This window comes from Callithrix jacchus, chromosome 3 (genome assembly GCF_049354715.1).
Source record: "Callithrix jacchus isolate 240 chromosome 3, calJac240_pri, whole genome shotgun sequence".
In the NCBI taxonomy this organism is placed as follows: Eukaryota; Metazoa; Chordata; class Mammalia; order Primates; family Cebidae; genus Callithrix; species Callithrix jacchus.
Window position 1 is genome coordinate 89,673,933 of NC_133504.1, and position 18,230 is coordinate 89,692,162.

The window sequence follows — 18,230 nt, forward strand, 5'->3', positions numbered from 1 at the left end:
ATATTGAATTTCAGTTCTATGTAAGAACTCCAGATTGAAAAGTCCCTAGAAAAAGCTGAAGGGAACCAATCACATTTTAAGTAGTCAAGTAACAAGATCAGATTTCTGTTTCAGAAATACTGCTCTGACAGCAGGTGCAATAATGGAGTGTGTCGTCGGGGTGTGGAGAGCCGCTGCACAGGTGGGAGGATGTCCAGTTAATGGGCTTGGTGATGACTCAGGCTGGATATGGAGAAGGCCTAATTTAAGACAGTGGCAGTGGGGTAAATAGATGGGGGGCTGATTTGCTAGTCACTAACAGGCGGCAGTCTCAGGTCTTGGTGATGGGTGGGGGTGGAGGGTGGCTGTGTCAGGGGCAGAGCTGCAAGCTACTCTATTGGTGCCAAGAGCAAGCCGCGGAAAAGAGAGCTCAGTTATGGGGGATGGGGGAAGATAACTCCCGGAGGAAACTCTCTCATGTCCCCAGCCCATCCTCCTACAAACTTGCCCTGGAATAATTAGGTGAATTTGAAAATGCCTTCTGTAGGCGGGCATTCTATTTGGGGTTACCAGTGGCCTCTCCAGTCCTGGATTTCAGTCCTCTAGGGATTTCCCGAGTAGCTCCTAATACAGAAGCCCCTTTCCGGTGTACGTCGGTTAAGAAGCACTGTACAGAAATCTGATGCGCTGTGGGGTATCCAAGAGGAGAGGGTATAAGTCATCACTAACCTGGGTTGAGATATTAATTATTGATATCCAGAAACGGGGCATTTACGTCTTTTTAAAAATAGTGTCTTAAGGCTGAGCGCAGTGGTTCATGCCTGTAACCCTGCCATTTTGGGAGGCCCAGGCGGGCGGATCACCTAAGGTTACAGTCTAAGACCAGCCTGGCCAACATGGTGAAACCCTGCTGAAAATACAAAAATTAGCCAGGTGTGGTAGCACACGCCTGAGTTCCAGCTACTGGGAGACTGAGGCAGAATCATCGCTTGAACCCAGGAGGCGCCGCACCACTGCACTCCAGCCTGGGCGACAGAGCGAGACTGTCTCAAAAAAAGAAAAAAATATTGGCCGGGCGCAGTGGCTCACGCCTGTAATCCCAGCACTTTGGGAGGCTGAGGCGCGTGGATCACGAGGTCAAGAGATCAAGACCATCCTGGCCAACATGGTGAAACTCCGTCTCTACTAAAAAATACAAATATTAGCTGGGCGTGGTGGCGCGTGCCTGTAGTCCCAGCTACTCAGGAGGCTGAGGCAGGAGAATTACTTGAACCCGGGAGGTGAAGATTGCAGTGAGCCGAGATTGCGTCAATGCACTCCAGACTGGAGCCTGGCAACAGAGCAAAACTGTTTCCAAAAAAAAAATTAAAAAAATTGTGCCTTGAGCAGAATTTTAAAGTGAAGCGTAACGTGGAGAACGAGCTGTTCAGTAGATCAATCCTTCCCTTTGCAAAGGTGGAAAACATTTAAAAAGTAGCCAGGGTAACATGAGCACACAAGAGGAAGACAGAAGGCCGCAGCCAGGCCTTGGGAGGAGTAGCCAGAGGGGCAGGAGCCCGCATCAGCGTCCTCCCAAGCAGCCTCTGCTGAGCGAGTGCCGCACGCGGCGAGTCGCGCTCCCCACACGCCTTTCTACCTGCCGCTAGGACTCGCTCTCATTGTTCACAGCGCAAAGCTGGCAGCCACAGAGGAAGAGAACGTCCCACAACTACCTCTCAGGCCCCGCCTCTCCCTTGGTATCAGGAAGGGGGAATGCTGTCCGCGCTCGCGCCCGTGAGAGCGCTGAAGTTCCTCCCCCAGCTTCTACTTCCGGTTCTCGCCCTTCTGTGCAGACCTCTGCCCCGGATCCACTTCCAAGGCGCGGCGCTGGCATCACGCAACCCGGCCCATGAGCACGGGCGCGTACGCACGTCAGCGCGCGCCCGCCCGACGCGAGGAGGCCCTGCCCCCCAGCCCCGCCCCGATCGCCGCCTTGCCCACCTCCTGCTGCCCTACCCTCCTGCTACCCTCGCGGCGCAAAAAACTCTGGCTTCCCTGCGCGCTCCACGGTCATGGAGAGCCCCGGGAGCCTGTGCAAGAAAGTCAAGCTGAGCAATAACGCGCAGAACTGGGTAAGTGGGGGCAGAGGGCGAGACGGCGAGGATCCGAGGGACTGTGGGAGCAGCTGGTTTAGGAGCCGCTGCCTCTCTCCCACCTCCTCCGCATCCTTCTAGGAGCATGGAGCTGGGTTCCCGGGCCGCGGCGCCTCCCGGCTGGGCCGTGGGCGGCTGCGGGGCGGAGGGTCGCAGCGCAGGGTAAAGGTCTCGCCCGAGCTGGGCGCAGCGTGGGGTCCGAGCCACCGTCCGTGGGAAAAACGCCCCCACTCCCCAGCGCCTCCGCTCAGGTAAGACCCCCAGGAAAATCCTTCACACGTGAGCTGGCGGTTGCTTGAAACCTGAGGCTGCTGAAACCTGCAGCTGTAGAAGCAGGAGCTGGCTGCGTCACTTGGAGTGGCTTGAAGATCTGCAGAGCAGGCGGAGGCGGGCGCCTTCGACGCGTTCCTGGTTTTTCTTGGCTCTGCCAGTGCAGTTGGCCCAGGTTTGAGTCCATCTCCATGTCTTTCCATTTCTGAGTTTCAGTGTGAACGGAGAGCACCCAACAATGTGGTCATTCATGAGTTGAGACTGCCCTGAACTGAGGTTCTTTGTGTGTCTGTGTTAAATCGGGATGTTTAACAAGTTAAGAGTTTTAAAGACTCCATTCCTGATAACAGTCAGGTGTGGGAAGTCCAGTCGTTTATAATGTTTAGTAATTGCCAGTTGACTTTGTAAAGTGCTGGTCCTCACAACGTTGCTTCCTTCCTTAATTACTGTGTAATGAGAAACAGCCTTATCTTCCTTTAAGTGTGGAGCAGGGGAGGGCCCATCTTGGAGTCTGGAAGGGCACTGGTTTTAGGGTTAGATGGAAATATTTCACAGTCCAGTGGAATAATGAGGTTTAAATGCAATATCTCCCAAAGCATTACTTGCCCTTGATGAGTCAAAGAAAAAAAACAAAACAAGCAATCTCAGGCAAATATTCTTTGGAAGTCATTAATTTGTCATATCTGTTATTATCAAGAATTGTCTGCTGATTCCTCTCTCCTTGTATCTAACTTCATAGAAGTTGAGTAGGGGAAGGAGATAAAAGATGAATTAGAGCAGTGGAGAGAGCACTGGACTCCTGGCCTGGTCTCTCATCGCAGCTTTGCCATTTACTATGTAGTCTTGGAGAAAGTCACTTTACTTGTTCGAACCTCAGTTGACTTAAAGGTGTAATAGTATGTACTTCACGGGATTGTTCAGATGAGCAAAAAAGACAGATAATGAATTTGAAAGTGCAGTGAAACCACTGCCTTGAAACTCAGACTTAGTATTCCTTCTGTTACCTTCAGGTCTTTCATGGTTAGGGAAATAAGGTTGGCTAACTTGGGGTATTTACAGATAATTGCTGTTACATTGTACATTTATTTACTCACTTATTTCCATTTGCCATATAGTGGGTATTCTATGCAGAGACTTGTGCTAGACATGGTGAAAAATGCGGGAATTACTGCTTGCCTTCTGGTAGTTCATGGTCTCTGTTGAGGTTGTAAATGGCATTTGCCAGGTGGTGAATGTGTCTTTGTGATCCACAGTGAGTGGCATAAGACAGAAGTTTTATTGCAGTGTAGAGGAAAGATTAGTTTCACCTGGGTGTTTTGGGAGGGTTTATGGAGAAGCTCAGATTTCTGAGTCAGAGGGGACTCTGTGGATAAGTGTTGAGAATAAGAATTACTATATTTTATTCCAGGAATATTGACGAGATTTGTGTGACTGCTCGGGAGAGTTTTTGTTGGGAAGTGGAGGTAAGGTTGAGTAGGGAGGCTGGGGCTATGTGATGCTCTTGTGTTTGGCTGCAGAGTAGACTAGATTCTATGGGAGATTTTTGATGGGGATAGAATTTTAAATTTTCTGATCCTTGTAATTTTTTTCTCTCCCTCATGGAACACCCATCGTCTCCCTCTCTCCTACTTAAATCAGCTGATAAGGCCAGTGTGAAGCACCCGTACCTTTAAAATTCCTATCATAGGATGAAACTGGTAATCCAGGAAGAATGTTCCGTGCTGAAGAAATGTAGACACTGGTAGGACCCCGATGTGGAAGACCTGGAGACCGGACAAAGTTATAGTGAAGTTTAAATGAATTACTAGATTGGAAGCGTGCCTGGCACGTGAATACTCTTTGTGTTCTTGTTAGTTGATCAGTGTGAGGGGCTGAAGGGCTGGGGTAAGATGGCAGTGGTACTAGAGAAGTAGCTGCATTGAAAACATTGAAGGAAGAGTAGAGAGAACTGAGTAGATTTATGGGATGAAAAAGAAATGTTAAAAAATGGTCCTGAAGTTTTGATCTGGGAAGTGGGGAGAAAAGTCGTTACGTGTGGGGAAACTGGGAAGTAGGTTGGGGATGGGGGTAAGGGTGATAATAGTTAAACACAAAGGAGAGTTTAGTGTGTACCAGGTACATTTTGAAATGTTTTATCTAAATTAACCCATTGAGTTTTTGTTACGTTTCTGAGGTGAGTATTAAGAGAGACAGTAGTTAAAAGCAGGACCCTGGGGCTGATTGCCTGGGCTGAAATCTGAGCTCCACTATTTACTAACTATGTAACTTTTGATTGGTCACTTAATTTCCCTGTGCCTCTATCTACTTAACTGTAAAATGAGAATGACAGCTTCACAGGGATATTGTGACTATTAGCATTATCTCTTACTGTTATCGTCCTCTATTACAATTAGTAGTTCCATTTTATAGATGACAAAACTGAGGCCTGGAAATGTCATGGAGCTTGTTAATGTTGGATTCCATTTTAAACCTGTTGCATTTGAGGGACAGCCTTAGTAGAGATAGTGTATAGAGGAAATATGAGCCATGTACGTAATTCAACATTTTCTATATACCACATTAAAAAGTAAAAAGTAACAGGTGAAATAAATTTCAATGATATCTTTAACCTAATATATCCCAAATACTATCATTTCAATATGTTTTTTAATGTTGTTATAAGTTCAACACTATCATAATTAATGCAAAGTTATTAATAATCTGGAGTATATTTTCGTTCATTTGGTGCACATTTCACTTCTTACTAGCCACATTTCAAATAGTAGGGGCATGTGGATAACATAGTTATTGAAATTGAGTTGTGCTGAGGTTCGAATTAATGGCTTCGTGGTTAAATTTGAGTTAAAAAATATAAGGAAAGTAAATGAGAGACCAAATAAGAAGCTATAGCTCCTGTTAAGGATTAAGTAAAGGAAGTGTATTTGTGGGAGATGATAGGCAAAGAGATGGGAAAATGTAGTGCTACAGCTCTGGGAAACGTTTAGAAATACAGGAAGTTAATATACTTGTCGGAATAGTAAAGAAAAACCAAGAAGTTAATATATTGTCCATATACTTGTCGGAATAGTAAAGAAAAACCAAGAAACTGACTTGCTCTTGGAGCCACCTCTTAATAAAGCATCCGATATAATGAGTATCATTTCCTATCTGATTGAATCTTTCTCCAATAAGACCAGTTTTCATCTGCCCTTGGGGATGTGTCAGTTGGGATGAGGGAAATTTGAGACAGATCCAGATATCATTCACCTATTTTGTAGAATCATATTGGGCTGAATCCCTTGTTGGACCTGCCTTGCAGTGGAGTAGGGTCCTACTGCCAGAGAGTCTGAAACTGGGCATGACATTAAGAAGCATATACAGTCCCTCTCCGGTTTGCTTCTCCATTCCCCTTTCACCACTCCCTAAACTTCCATAGCTCCAGCCCAACTTTCCATCCATATTATGCATCCGCATGGTTTTACATAAGGCTTTCCTTCTCCTGGGGATGCCTGTTACCTCCTATTAGGGGCTGAAGTGTTCAGAGCCTTGGACCGTTTTGCCTTAACTGTGTAAAATGTGTGGCCCTTATGGGTACACATGTTCACTTGTTCATGGGCTGAATTACTCATACTCTTCTGCATTATGTTGCATTCTGTCTGCTGTTATCATGTATCTTGTAATCATAATTCATTATAGATGTTTTGTATCTACACTGAGCTTTCCTGATGTAACAGAATTGGGGATAAGGGGCAGGATGCAAAGTAGCTCAGGTATTTCTGATATTGAAATCCTTAGATAATTCATTAGTATCTTACAACAGCTTAAGTAAGGAAATAAGCTTCATATGTGGTGGGATTCAGATTACAGGTTTGTCACTTACCATCTCGGTGATCTTGGGAACATTATTTAAACCCTCCATTTCTCAGTATTGTCATCTGTAATAATGGAGATAATAAAACATACCTCATAGTGAGGCCAATAGTGCATACCTTACGGGGTTATAGTGAGATTTAAAGACGTCAATATATTTATAAACCTGTGGTTCCTGGCACATGACTACTATTCTTGTTGTTACAGTTTCATCAAATATGTAACACTTATTTTGCATGTGCCTTTGTTCCAGGTCCTAAGAATGCAGTGGTAAAAAGATAGAAAAGGGTCCTGCTTCCATGGACATTACATTCTACCTGGGAGAGAGTTAATTAAACCAAATAAATGAGTGAGCTGATTCTCCCTTTTACCAATTCTATCTTTCCCAAATAGTTTGTCCCCTTATATGTGGATGTTTTTCATAGAAGGCCAGCAGCCCATTCTGGATTTAGCTGAATACTCAGATGGTACAAAAATGAAATAAGAACACAGAAGTGGGACACACAGCCCAACAAGAGGCCGTTATATTTTTTTTTCAGAGGATTGGCCTGGATGTGGTCAGGGGCAGGCATTGGTTTTTTATTTCCCCCACCCCCAGGTTTAACAGAGAATTGATCTTTCTGCCCTGGGAAGATGATACTAAAAAATTGACTGATGAAAAGGGAGACTTAAACTTCTACCAACAACAGCAGTAAGACGAATGATAGTAAGGTCTAGATCTGCGTTGTCAGTTCGGTAGCCACTGTCCACTTGTGGCAAGTGGAATTGAGTTAACGTTAAGTCAAGTAAAAAGTTCCATTTGTTAGTTGCAATAACCACATTTCAGGAGCTGTATATGTGGTTAGTGGCCGCAGGACTTGGATAGCACATTGTAGAACATTTTCATCATCTCAGGAAGTTCTGCTTGACGGTGCAGATCTAGATCAGTGGCTACTTTGAAATTTTAGTTTTGGGCAGTTTTGCATGCTGACTTCTGGTAGTGTGTCCAGCAGTGTTAGCCTCCCCTTAGTGTGGTTGCTTCTTCAGATTTGAAGTGTCAATATGCTTCCCAGCCTGGCTGTGTTACATTGAATTTTGAGTAGTTTTCTACTCCCGTGGTTTTCAATCTTGTGAGATTTTGCCAGCCCCAGGGGGCATTTGGCAATTCTGGAGACAATTTTGGTTGTTCTGCTTGTGTATGGAGGGGGATAATTCTTCTAGCATCTACTGGAAAAGATTTCTTAAAAATATAAATTTCTAAAAAAAGTTCTTAATTATGAAATGCAAATGTAAAATCCAATTGAAAATCAAATCCAATTGATGTGGCATTTTTTCCCACGTCAGCCTGGAAGTTGCCATCTCTTCCTCTGAGATGGATCAGTTACTCATAGCATACCAGGAACAAGACAGGAAAACCCCAATCCTGAATTGTTTTGAAATCAGATTAAAATTAGTTCAAATGAAAGGAATGATTTTTCTTTTTGGTATTCACTTAAGTGGTAATAAAGAAAATGTTCTCAGGGAGACTATTGCAGTGGATTTAGAGACTTCTGCAAAGGAGTTTTGCTGTAGGGGAGAGAGATTGGGCTCAGTTCCAAATACAATAAGGAAAAGTGGGAATTGATGGTCAGGGAGCAGGTTGGGGGTCTGTGGATGGAAAATTACTGAGAAAGGAAACCTTAAAATGTAGGGAGGGTTCTGACTAAACCCATTTAACAGGGTTCTTGCTGAAGACAGGCAGGCAGGCAGGCCACAGTGATCAGACGTCAGCTGGGGGATGGTGCAGCTTGAAGAGTTTGGTCGAATATTGAGGAATGGGGGATTTCTGCTAAAATTGGATTCTTGAAGACATGCCCAAGGATAGGGCCCAGTTGAAAAAGGGCTCAGAGGAGCCTGCCTACTTTGGTCAAGGAGAGAAGTCTTGTCAGTGGTAATTATTTCTGCGACATATCTTTTCCTAAAGACACAGTTGTTAAATTTTAACTGAATAATGATGGTGGAAATACTAGACATTATGTAGAGAAATTCAGTTTCTGTATTTGGGTGGATGGAGCCATTGTGCACGCTGTTTCCTCTTGATGCTTGCATCCCTTCCCTGTGCCTTTGTTTTTCATATTTTTTTTCTTATTTGAGATGGAGTCTCGCTCTGTCACCAGGCTGGAGTGCAGTGGCATGATCTTGGCTCACTGCAAACTCCACCTTGGATTCAACTGATTCTCCTGCCTCAGTCTCTGGAGTAGCTAGGACTATAGGTGCCCGCCACCATGCCCAGCTAATTTTTGTATTTTTAGTAGAGACAGGGTTTCACCATGTTGGCCAGGATGTTCTCAATCTCTTGACCTCCTGATCCGCCTGCCTTGGGCTCCCAAAGTGCTGGGATTACAGGCATGTGCCACTGCACCTGGTCTGTCTTTCATGTTTTAAAATGCACAATTCAGTGGTTTTTAGTATAGCCAGAGTTGTACAGCCATCACCAGAATCTAAGCTTAGAACATTTTCATCTCCCCAAAAAGAAACCCTATGCCCATTAGTGGTCAGTCATTCCCCAGGCTCTACATTTTCTCCTAGCCCCTGACAACCAATTATGTACCTTCTGTCGCTATGGATTATGCTATTGTGGGCTTTCCTAGAAATGAAATTATGTAATCTATGGCCTTTATATCTGGCTTTTGTCATTTAAGATAATGTTCTCAAGTCTCATCCATGTTACAGCATGTATCAGTTAGTCTGGCCAACATGGTGAAACCTTGTTTCTACTAAAAATACAAAAAAAATTAGCCAAGCATAGTGGCATGTGTCTGTAATCCCAGCTACTTGGGAGGCTGTGGCAGGAGAATCCCTTAAACGAGGAGGTGGAGGTTGCGGTGAGCCAAAATCATGGCACTGCACTCTAGTCTGGGCAGCATAGCGAGACCCTGTCTCAAAAAAAAATAAAAGTTCATTCCTTATGTGGTTGAATAAAATCCCATTGTATGGATAATAGCACATCTTTATACGTCAGTTGATGGACATTTAGGTTGTTCCTACTTTTTGGCTATCATGAATAAGTGCTATGAACATTTGTGTATACGTTTTTGTGGGTACTCTTATGTGGTTTTAATAGTTGCTTTCAACCTTTGAGGTGGACATTAGTGTATTTTGGCTGCCCAGTCTCTGAAACTGTCTTGTATGTGTGGTGAATGCCCCACTGTGTTTGTGGTAGGAAACAGACTCTGTTAAGATTAATGATTTCTTTATTTACCTAGTATAACTAACTCCTTTTATGTTTTTTGTGTGTGTGTATGTGTGTGTGTGTGTCCTGAGTGTCCAGAAATGATCAATCGACAAATAATGAACAGATAGTCCCAGGCCCATTCTGACTTCTAGGAGTGTCGTAGGGCCAGATTTTCCAGCTGGTGGTCATTGAGGGGCCCTCCCATTAAAGGCACTGATATAAAAACCTATTAAACAAGCTTTTAAAAGTTCTTTAATCTTTAACAGAATAGTTGGAGAGCCATAATGTGTATGCAGAGTGTATGCAGGACAGATGGTGGTGATGAGGTAAGCATGCTAGTAACTTAGTCCTGATTCAGGAGGTCTGTGGTAGGGCCTGAGATTTGCTTCCTAAGAAGCAGCCAGACCGTTCCTGTGTTGCTGCACAACATATTTTGTAGTAGCAGAGTTTTTTTTTTTTTTTGAGATGGAGTTTTGCTCTTGTTACCCAGGCTAGAGTGCAATGGCGCGATCTTGGCTCACCGCAACCTCCGCCTCCTGGGTTTAGGCAATTCTCCTGCCTCAGCCTCTTGAGTAGCTGGGATTACAGGCAGGCGCCACCATGCCCAGCTAATTTTTTGTCTTTTTAGTAGAGACGGGGTTTCACCATGTTGACCGGGATGGTCTCAATCTCTTGACCTCGTGATCCACCCGCCTCAGCCTCCCAAAGTGCTGGGATTACAGGCTTGAGCCACTGCTCCCGGCCTAGTAGCAGAGTTTTAAGAGTAACCTTTTCAAGTTGTTTTCTCAACATCCTCCAGGGATTTGTGATCTTCACTTGCTGTTTATCATTGATTTATTAATATTTAAAAGGTTAATTTCAGTTATCAGTTAACTCTGTGAACTAAAGGTTTCAATTATCAACAACTCTGTGAACCAAAGCTTTCCTTCCATTGTATTCTACAGTCTCTTATTTATCCATATTGTGTCTTGGGACATAAAAGAAATGTGCTTGTTGCCATTTCAGAGATTTTTTATTGGAGGAATACATTGTTTAGCAGTTAGTCTAGGGTGGGTGGTAGGATGGGTGAAAGATGTTGAAGTGCAGAATTATGCTTAGTATTTGGTATATGCTTTGTGTCTTTATAAATTTCACCTAAAAATGCACAGTTCTTTATAAAGTCTTGAAAAATTGACAAAATCTGAAATTCTCTAAGTAGCATCACAGAGAAGTTAATTTTCCTTATAGGCAAGTGAATAAAACAATAAAATGGCCATGTGGAAATTAAGATGGGTAAAAAAGGGCCACTTTTGTGATTGATGAGGATGGAAGTTTGTAGTATGTACAGAAAATGCACACCACAACTATCAGAGGCCATGCAATGTTAGCCTAGTGACGGGATTGTTAGTCATTTAGTTCTACATATAGGATATTAAATGGTCTTGAAATGAATTGTCCCATTTTTGCTAGATTTAAGATTTCCAAATGTCAGTCATCATTTTATTTGAAAGTTACACAGGGAACACAAATCATACTTTAAAATAAATGTCTTATATCTATCTTTTATGGGTACTACCTAGGAACAAAAAAGGGGTTGGGCATTGTGAAAAATGTGGATAATTATAACTTATTGTAAGGAGCATGACTATGCTTTGGTCAAGGATAAGCTGAGGTAAACATCCAGAGTGACTTAGCGAGTTTAACTCCACTTGTTATCACAGCCATGCAGCCATAACATAAGAAGGCTCTAAGCCACTATTGGCTGCAAAAGGTATAATTGCCCTGCTGACATTTTATGGGTGCGCTTGCACCCAGAGAAGGAGAGAGAGAGCTAGAACTGTCCATCTTTGCAGATGGAAAGGAGCAAGCCAGGACACAGCTCAGAGAGAAAAAGTGAAGCTGCTGACCCTAAAGGGAGAGCTGGCCACACTGCTATGTGTGCGAGCTGCTGGACTAAGCAGCTGAGACGAGGTGAACAGTGTGAGAGAGCTGCTGAATAAAAAACTACCTTTCACCTGCCTGCGGCCCCCAAGTGTTCTTTCAGTTACCTGCTCATCCACTCACTCCCTTTGGACCTCAGCATGAGCTGGGACCTGACCCCAAGCAGGACTCATAGTCCTTGAACTACTTTCCTAAGGAAGTAAAAATATATAGGCACAAAAAGACACCTAATTGTTCATAAGTAACCAAAGAATGATATGGGCAGTTAATGTTACAGGGACTTCTTAGGTACACATACTTATTCCGAGCCAGATACATGTATTTCTACAAAGCACCCAGACTATTAAGTAAGAAGCAGTAAGCTTGGTTTCTCTTTCCTGTGTATGGAAACTAGGGCACAGAAGACTCAGTATAGAAATGTACTTTTTAAAAACGTTCCAATCCAGAGAGCCAAGAATAGAAATTTAGAGGTGGAAGGAAGGAACTCTATCTCAACCCTTAATGAGCCATTAATGTCATGTTTCCTCAGCAGAATTATAGAAAGGATTTGGCTGATGTGGGGGCAGAAGGAAAGAAAGGGAAAGTAGAAGAAGATTACATGTATACACGGCCAGTAGAGTGTAAAAATTCGGGCATAAGTCTACCACTTTGCAATTCCATAACTACCCAATACATTCGTTTTGCCTGCTGCCCACAGAGAGCTAATTTGTCAAGGCAGGGTAATTGCAATAGAGAAAGAGTTTAATAGATGCATTGCCAGCTGAAGAGGAGACTGTTTTATTATTGAACAAATCAGCCTCCTTCAAAATTCGGAGGCCAAGGTTTTTTAAGGATAGTTTGGTGGGCTTAGGGAATGGGTGCAGCTGGTTCGTTGGGGATGTAATCGTAGGGGTTTGGAAAATAGTTATAGTGTGTTAAGTTCACTGCTTGGTGGGGCCACACAGGTGATTGGTGGGTACAGATGGAGCCACTGATAGTCGGAAATGCAAAAACCTGAAAAGACAGCTCAAAAGACCAATCTTAGGTTCTATAATAGTGATGTTATTTGCAGGAGTAACTGTGAAAATTGAAAATCTTGTGACTTCTGGAATAGTGGCTGGTAATTATGTTTACACCTTAGCAAAATTCAGGCTTCTCTGATCCGTCTCATCTGGGGGTCTTTTATTAGCTTTAAAAGGTAGTTTACTTTTGGGTAAGTGTTGTTATTTAAACTAAAAACTAAATTTCTCCCAAAGTTAGCTTGGCCCAAACCCAACAATGCCTAAGGGCAGTTTGGAGGTTAAAGGCAAGTTGGGGGTTGGTTAGCTCAGATCTTTTTCACTGTTACAATTTTCTCACTTATTATTTTTGCAAAGACGGTTTCAATTCCAGTAGTTTTATAAAAATGCTCATTGATTTACTCTGAAAAACTGGGAGGTAGGAGAATGTGGCAAATGTTTCTTTTAAGTTTATTTTTTAATATGAAAAATATTGTTAAAAACTTTAGCCGAATTAAATTTAAAAGACTTTAAGCAAAGAACTATTTGTGAATTGGGCAGCCTCCTGAGCCAGAGTAGGCTCAGCGGCCCTGGTGCAGCCATGTGGTGGAAGATTTATGGACAGAAAAAGGAAAGTGGCATACAGAAAATGGAAGTGAGGTCCAGAAACAGCTGGTTTGGTTATAGCTCAGCCTTTGCCGTATTTGAACATGGTTTGGACAGTTGGCCATGTTTGATTGGCCAAAACTCAGTGATTGGCACAAGAGTAGGCCATAGTCTGTATATATCTCCAGCTAGGTTACATATATCTCATCACATATGGAGAAACCTTTATGCTGAACTTAAAATATGTAAAGTAGCTTTAGGCTTAACTTGATTTAACAATATCAAACATACGTAAACCAAAAAAATCTCCTTATATCCAGTGTACTACATTTGCTGCCAGAATCTTTTTAAATGTAGGAGGCAAGAAACTTTGAAGGAGCATTCTTTTTAGTGATTAAAACAGATGGTCTCTACTTACACTGTCTGTATTTTTTCTCAGCCATATCCTTGGCAGTTAGTTTATAGCTTGACAGATAATTTTTATGCATTCTAGCTTGATTTAATAAGAAAAGCAGAAGATATTTTAAAGGGCCCAAATCAATTAAAATTCATTACATTTATGTTTTTTTCTTGTCTAAGAGCAAAAGAACTTGGAAAAATCCTCAAACAAAATGACCAAGCCAAACAGGTTCTACCTGTATAGGTCACAGAATATGTGTAGCCCCCTCAATTCCCTTTTAGCACACACCTTAGCTCCCTTTTTCTCCTGAGCCAGTATGGATGGGAGCTAGAGCTAAAGAGGTGCCACTCCTCAGGATACACAAACGTCTATTTCTGAAGCCCTCTTTGTTAAGTTCTTGGAAATGTAGAGCTGGTAAGTTATATTTGCTTCATCAGTTTATTGAAAAGAAATGAATCTAGAGATCCTTTTTTTGAAAGTGATTATTAAATATGTAAAAGTATTGGAAATAAAGTATTAATAATGGTATAAATAATTATTGTTAATGATATGAGTAGTTGGGAAGGGGTGCAGCTTTTGTGGCATATCTATTAAAAGAATTGTCACATTGTCCCTTTGGTCCCAGAGGATTTTTCCGGCAATGGTAATGATGATAGTAAGATTCAGTTGTGTGGGAGTTGGCATTTCTACTCTACAGAATTGTGAAGGGGAAGGTAGGAAAAGAGATCCTTAATCTCATGGAAGTTGAATATTTGGATGTAAATTTAATTCCTTAAAAATCAAATCTGTGTCTTGGTGGATGTCAACAAAATGACAAAATGGGACTTCCCACAGAAACATTAATTGAACAACTATTATTGCAAAAAATACCTTCGTAAAAGCTGAGGAAACCAGGTGAGAGATGGCAGCACCTGGGTGTAGGAGAGAAATCAGAAAAACACATTGAAGAGAGTAGAAAGAACAGTTTTACATGGCCTATATCACCGCCCCACCTTGCAACTTCAGGCAGCACAATGTGGAGAAAGATAACCCTCTGCTTAGGGGAGAGAGAGGGCAGTGAGCATAAGATTGTGCCTCAGAACCCAACACCAGGCTCATCCCAGTGAAACCCAGTGCTGGGCAGGACCCCACGTCCCCAGACTCCAGAGAGGTACCCATCGACAGCCTCCAAGTCTACCCTGGTGCTAAGCAGGATTCTGCAGCCCCAGGTTCCAGCTCCTCCAGCACCCATAAATCACCAGGACAGACCCCACAGACTCAAGTTTTAGACTTGTCTTAGGGCCAGGCTGGCCCCAGTTGCCCTGGGCTCAGAGCTACCTGTAGTACCAGGCTAGCCCCCACAGGCAGGTACCTGTGGGTACAGGCTTCAAGCTGTCCCAGCTTCATGCTCTCTCCAGGTTTTAGAGCAGCTGAGAGCCAGGTTGGCCCACACAGCCCTGGGCTTCAGGTCTGCCCCAGTACAAGGCCATTCCCTGTGGCTCCACCCTCCAGGCTGACTACTGCAACCCCATATTTTAGAGACTGAAGGTCTCAAGACCATACGGGTACATATCAGGACTGGACCAGCCCCCCCAGGTCCCAGGCTGTAAGACCACTTCTATGGATCCAGGTTCCAGGCCAGCCCACACCTGCCCACCATCTAGGCCAGCCCCCATGGCTCCAGGGCAGGCCCTGTGTTCTAGGTAGACTTCACACCAACTCTTGTAGACTTAGTCCTCCATATTTGGCCCAGCACCAGCTGAGCTCTGCCTACCTGCTGACCCAGATACCAGGCCAGCCTCCCTGAGGACTCCAGCAGCAAGCCTCCCTGTGGACCATGCCAGTTGCCCTTCCCGATTCTCTGGACAGGCGAACTGGTGAAGTGCTTCCCAGATGAAGCCAGTCTACAAAGACTGGAATAAGTCCCTACTTCTTCATTGTATAGATATTGATATAAGACAACAAGAAATGTGAAAAAATGAGACTTAATGCTACCAAAAGGATCACAGTAATCTTCCAGTAGCTGACTCGAAAGAAATGGAGATACATGAACTGCCTGAAAAAGCATTAAAAAAATAATTATTTTAAGGAAACTCAGCAAACCTCAATAAAATAGAAATAATCCAGTATAATCTGAAAAGCAATAAATAACCAACATGAAAAATTTAACACATTAAAATTATTTTTAAAAAATTCTGGAAGTGAAATATGTAATGAATAAAATGAAAAATGCAATAGATAGCATCCAAAGAAGAACTAATCAAGTAAAATAATCTGTACTTGAAGACAGATTTCTTTCACGGTTACTGGAGGAAAAAAAGAAAAGTAATGGAGAAAGCTCACAGAATTTATAGGGCAGCATCAAAAGTGCAAAAAGTTGAATTATGGGAGTTTAAGGAGAAGAGAAGGCAAAGGGTTACAAAGCTTATTTAAATAAATAACAACAGAAAACTTCCCAAATCTGGAGAAAGGTATAAATATCTAAGTACAGGGAGCTCAAAAGTTCTAATCAGATTCAATTTGTCTAAACAGTACTACATCAAGCCATATAATTAAACTGTCAAAAATAAAAGAGGATTCTGAAAGCAGCTAGAGAAAATAAGCAAATCACGTATAAGGGAGTTACAAAAATGCTAGCAGCAGACTTTTCAGCAGAAACTTTATAGTCCAGGAGAGAGTGGGGTGATATGTTCAAAGTGTTGAAAAAAAAAAAAAAAGACCCTGCCAACCAAGAATACTGCATTCAGCAATGCTGTCATTTACAAGTGGAAACATGAAGACTTGCCCAGACAAAGCTAAGGAAGTTCATCACTACTAGACGTGTCTTAAAAGAAACATTAGAGGGAGTTCTCCAAGCTGAAAGAAAAGGATGCTAATTAGTAACATAAAACATAAATTAGTAGCATAAAACTCACTGATAAAAATAAATCCATAGTCAAGTTCAGAATACTTGAATACTGTAATTGTGGTGTGTCAGTAATTTATATCTCTAGTGTGAATGTTTAAATTATTAAAAAAAGTAACAATAATTTGTTAAGTGATATCTTCACTGTGAGTTCTACCAAACATTTAAAGAAGGATTAATGCCAGTCTATTTAATCCATTTTCACACTACTGTACAGACCGACCTGAGACTCGGTAATTTCTAAAGAAAAGAGGTTTAATTGACTCATAGTTCTGCATGGCTGAGGAGGCCTCAGGAAACTTACAATCATGGTGGAAGGTGAAGAGGAGGCAGGGCACATCTTACATAGTGGCAGGAGAGGTAGAACAAGGGGGGAAGTGCCACACTTTTGAACTAGCAAATCTTGTGAGAACTCACTGTCATGAGAGCAGCATGGGAGAAAGTGCCCCCATAATCCAATCACCTCCTACCATGTTGCTCCCTCCACACATGGAAATTACAATTTGAGATGAGATTTGTGTGGACACAGCCAATCCATATCACCGTTTTTTCCTCAAACTTCCAAAAAATTGATGAGGGAATACTTCCAAATTTATTTTATGAGGCCAGCATTACTCTGATACCAAATCCACATAAGGATACTACAAGAAAGAAAAAAATCACAGGCCAATGTCCCTGGTGAACATAGATGCAGAAATCATCAACGCATAGTAGCAAACTGAATTACATAGCACGTAAGGGGTCCATCATCATTATCAAGTGGGATTTATTTAAGGGATACAAGGATGATTCAATGTAGGCTTTTTCTTTTTCTTTTTTTTTTGAGATGGAGTTTTGCTCTTGTTACCCAGGCTGGAGTGCAGTGGTATGATCTTGGCTAACTGCACCCTTCACCTCCCAGGTTCAAGCAGTTCTTCTGCCTCAGCCTCCCAAGTAGCTGGGATTACAGGTGTGCACCACCATGCACAGCTAATTTTTGTATTTTTAGTAGTAATGGGGTTTCACCACATTGGCCTGGCTGTTCTCAAACTCCTGACCTCAGGTGGTCTGCCTACCTTGGCCTCCCAAAGTGCTGGGTTTTACGGTGTGAGCTACCACACTCACCTAACATGCAGATTAACAGAGGTGATGCACCACACTAATAGAATGAAGGGCAACAATCCTATGATTATCTCAATAGTTGCAGAAAAATTATTTGACAGAATTCATTATCCCTTTATGATTAAAAACTCTCAACAAATTAGGAAAAGAAGAAATGTACTCCAACACAATAAAGGCTATATATTTCAAGCCCACAACTAACATTATACCCAATGGTAAAACAGGAAAAGTTGAAAGCCTTCCCCCTAAGATCAGGAACACAACAAGGGTGCCCACTCTTACCACTTCTATTCTTCATAGTACTGGAGGTCCTAGACAGAGCACTTAGACAAGAGAAAGAAATAAAAGGGATCCATATTGGAAAAGAAGAAGCTAAATTGTTCCTGTTTGCAGATGACATGGTGTTAAATATATGGAAAACCCTAAAGATTTCACCAAAAGACTGTTAGAATAAATGAATTTAGTAAAATTGCAGAATACAAACTCAACATTAGAAAACCAATAGTATTTTTTAATACTAACAATAAAGTACCTGTGAAGGAAACAAGAAAACAATCTCATTTATAATAGCTACCAGAAAAATAACTTGGGAATAAATTTAACCAAGGAGGTAAGAGGCCTGTGTATTAAAAACTGTAAAGCATTGTTGAAAAAAATTGAAGACAGATATAAATGGAAACATTGTATGTATTCAGGGATTAAAAGAATTAATGTTGTTAAAATGTTCTTATTACTTAAAGTGATCTACAGATTCAATGCAATCCCTATAAAAATTTCAAAGATTCTTCACAAATAGGAAAATCAATTCTAAAATTTGTATTGAACCACAAAAGACCCCAGATAACCAAAGCAGTCTTGAGCAACAGTAAGAAAGCTGGAGGCATTGCACTACTTGATTTTAAAACACACTCTGAAGCTA

The 18,230-nt window shown here is 42.2% G+C and overlaps 1 protein-coding gene across 2 annotated transcripts in view; it reads left to right on the top strand.

Annotated features, from left to right (window-relative positions):
* Positions 1-1,930: 1,930 nt before the first annotated feature.
* Positions 1,931-18,230, top strand: part of PAPSS1 (3'-phosphoadenosine 5'-phosphosulfate synthase 1) — a 105,429-nt gene continuing 89,129 nt past the window's right edge. Inside the window, exon 1 of one of the 2 annotated variants that reach the window (XM_035293174.3) lies at positions 1,931-2,090. In XM_035293174.3, coding sequence (XP_035149065.1) covers positions 2,031-2,090 — 60 coding nt within the window. In that variant the 5' untranslated portion in view covers positions 1,931-2,030. Of the gene's footprint in view, positions 2,363-18,230 lie in introns of both variants that reach the window. The other variant, XM_035293175.3, reaches the window with a different exon arrangement.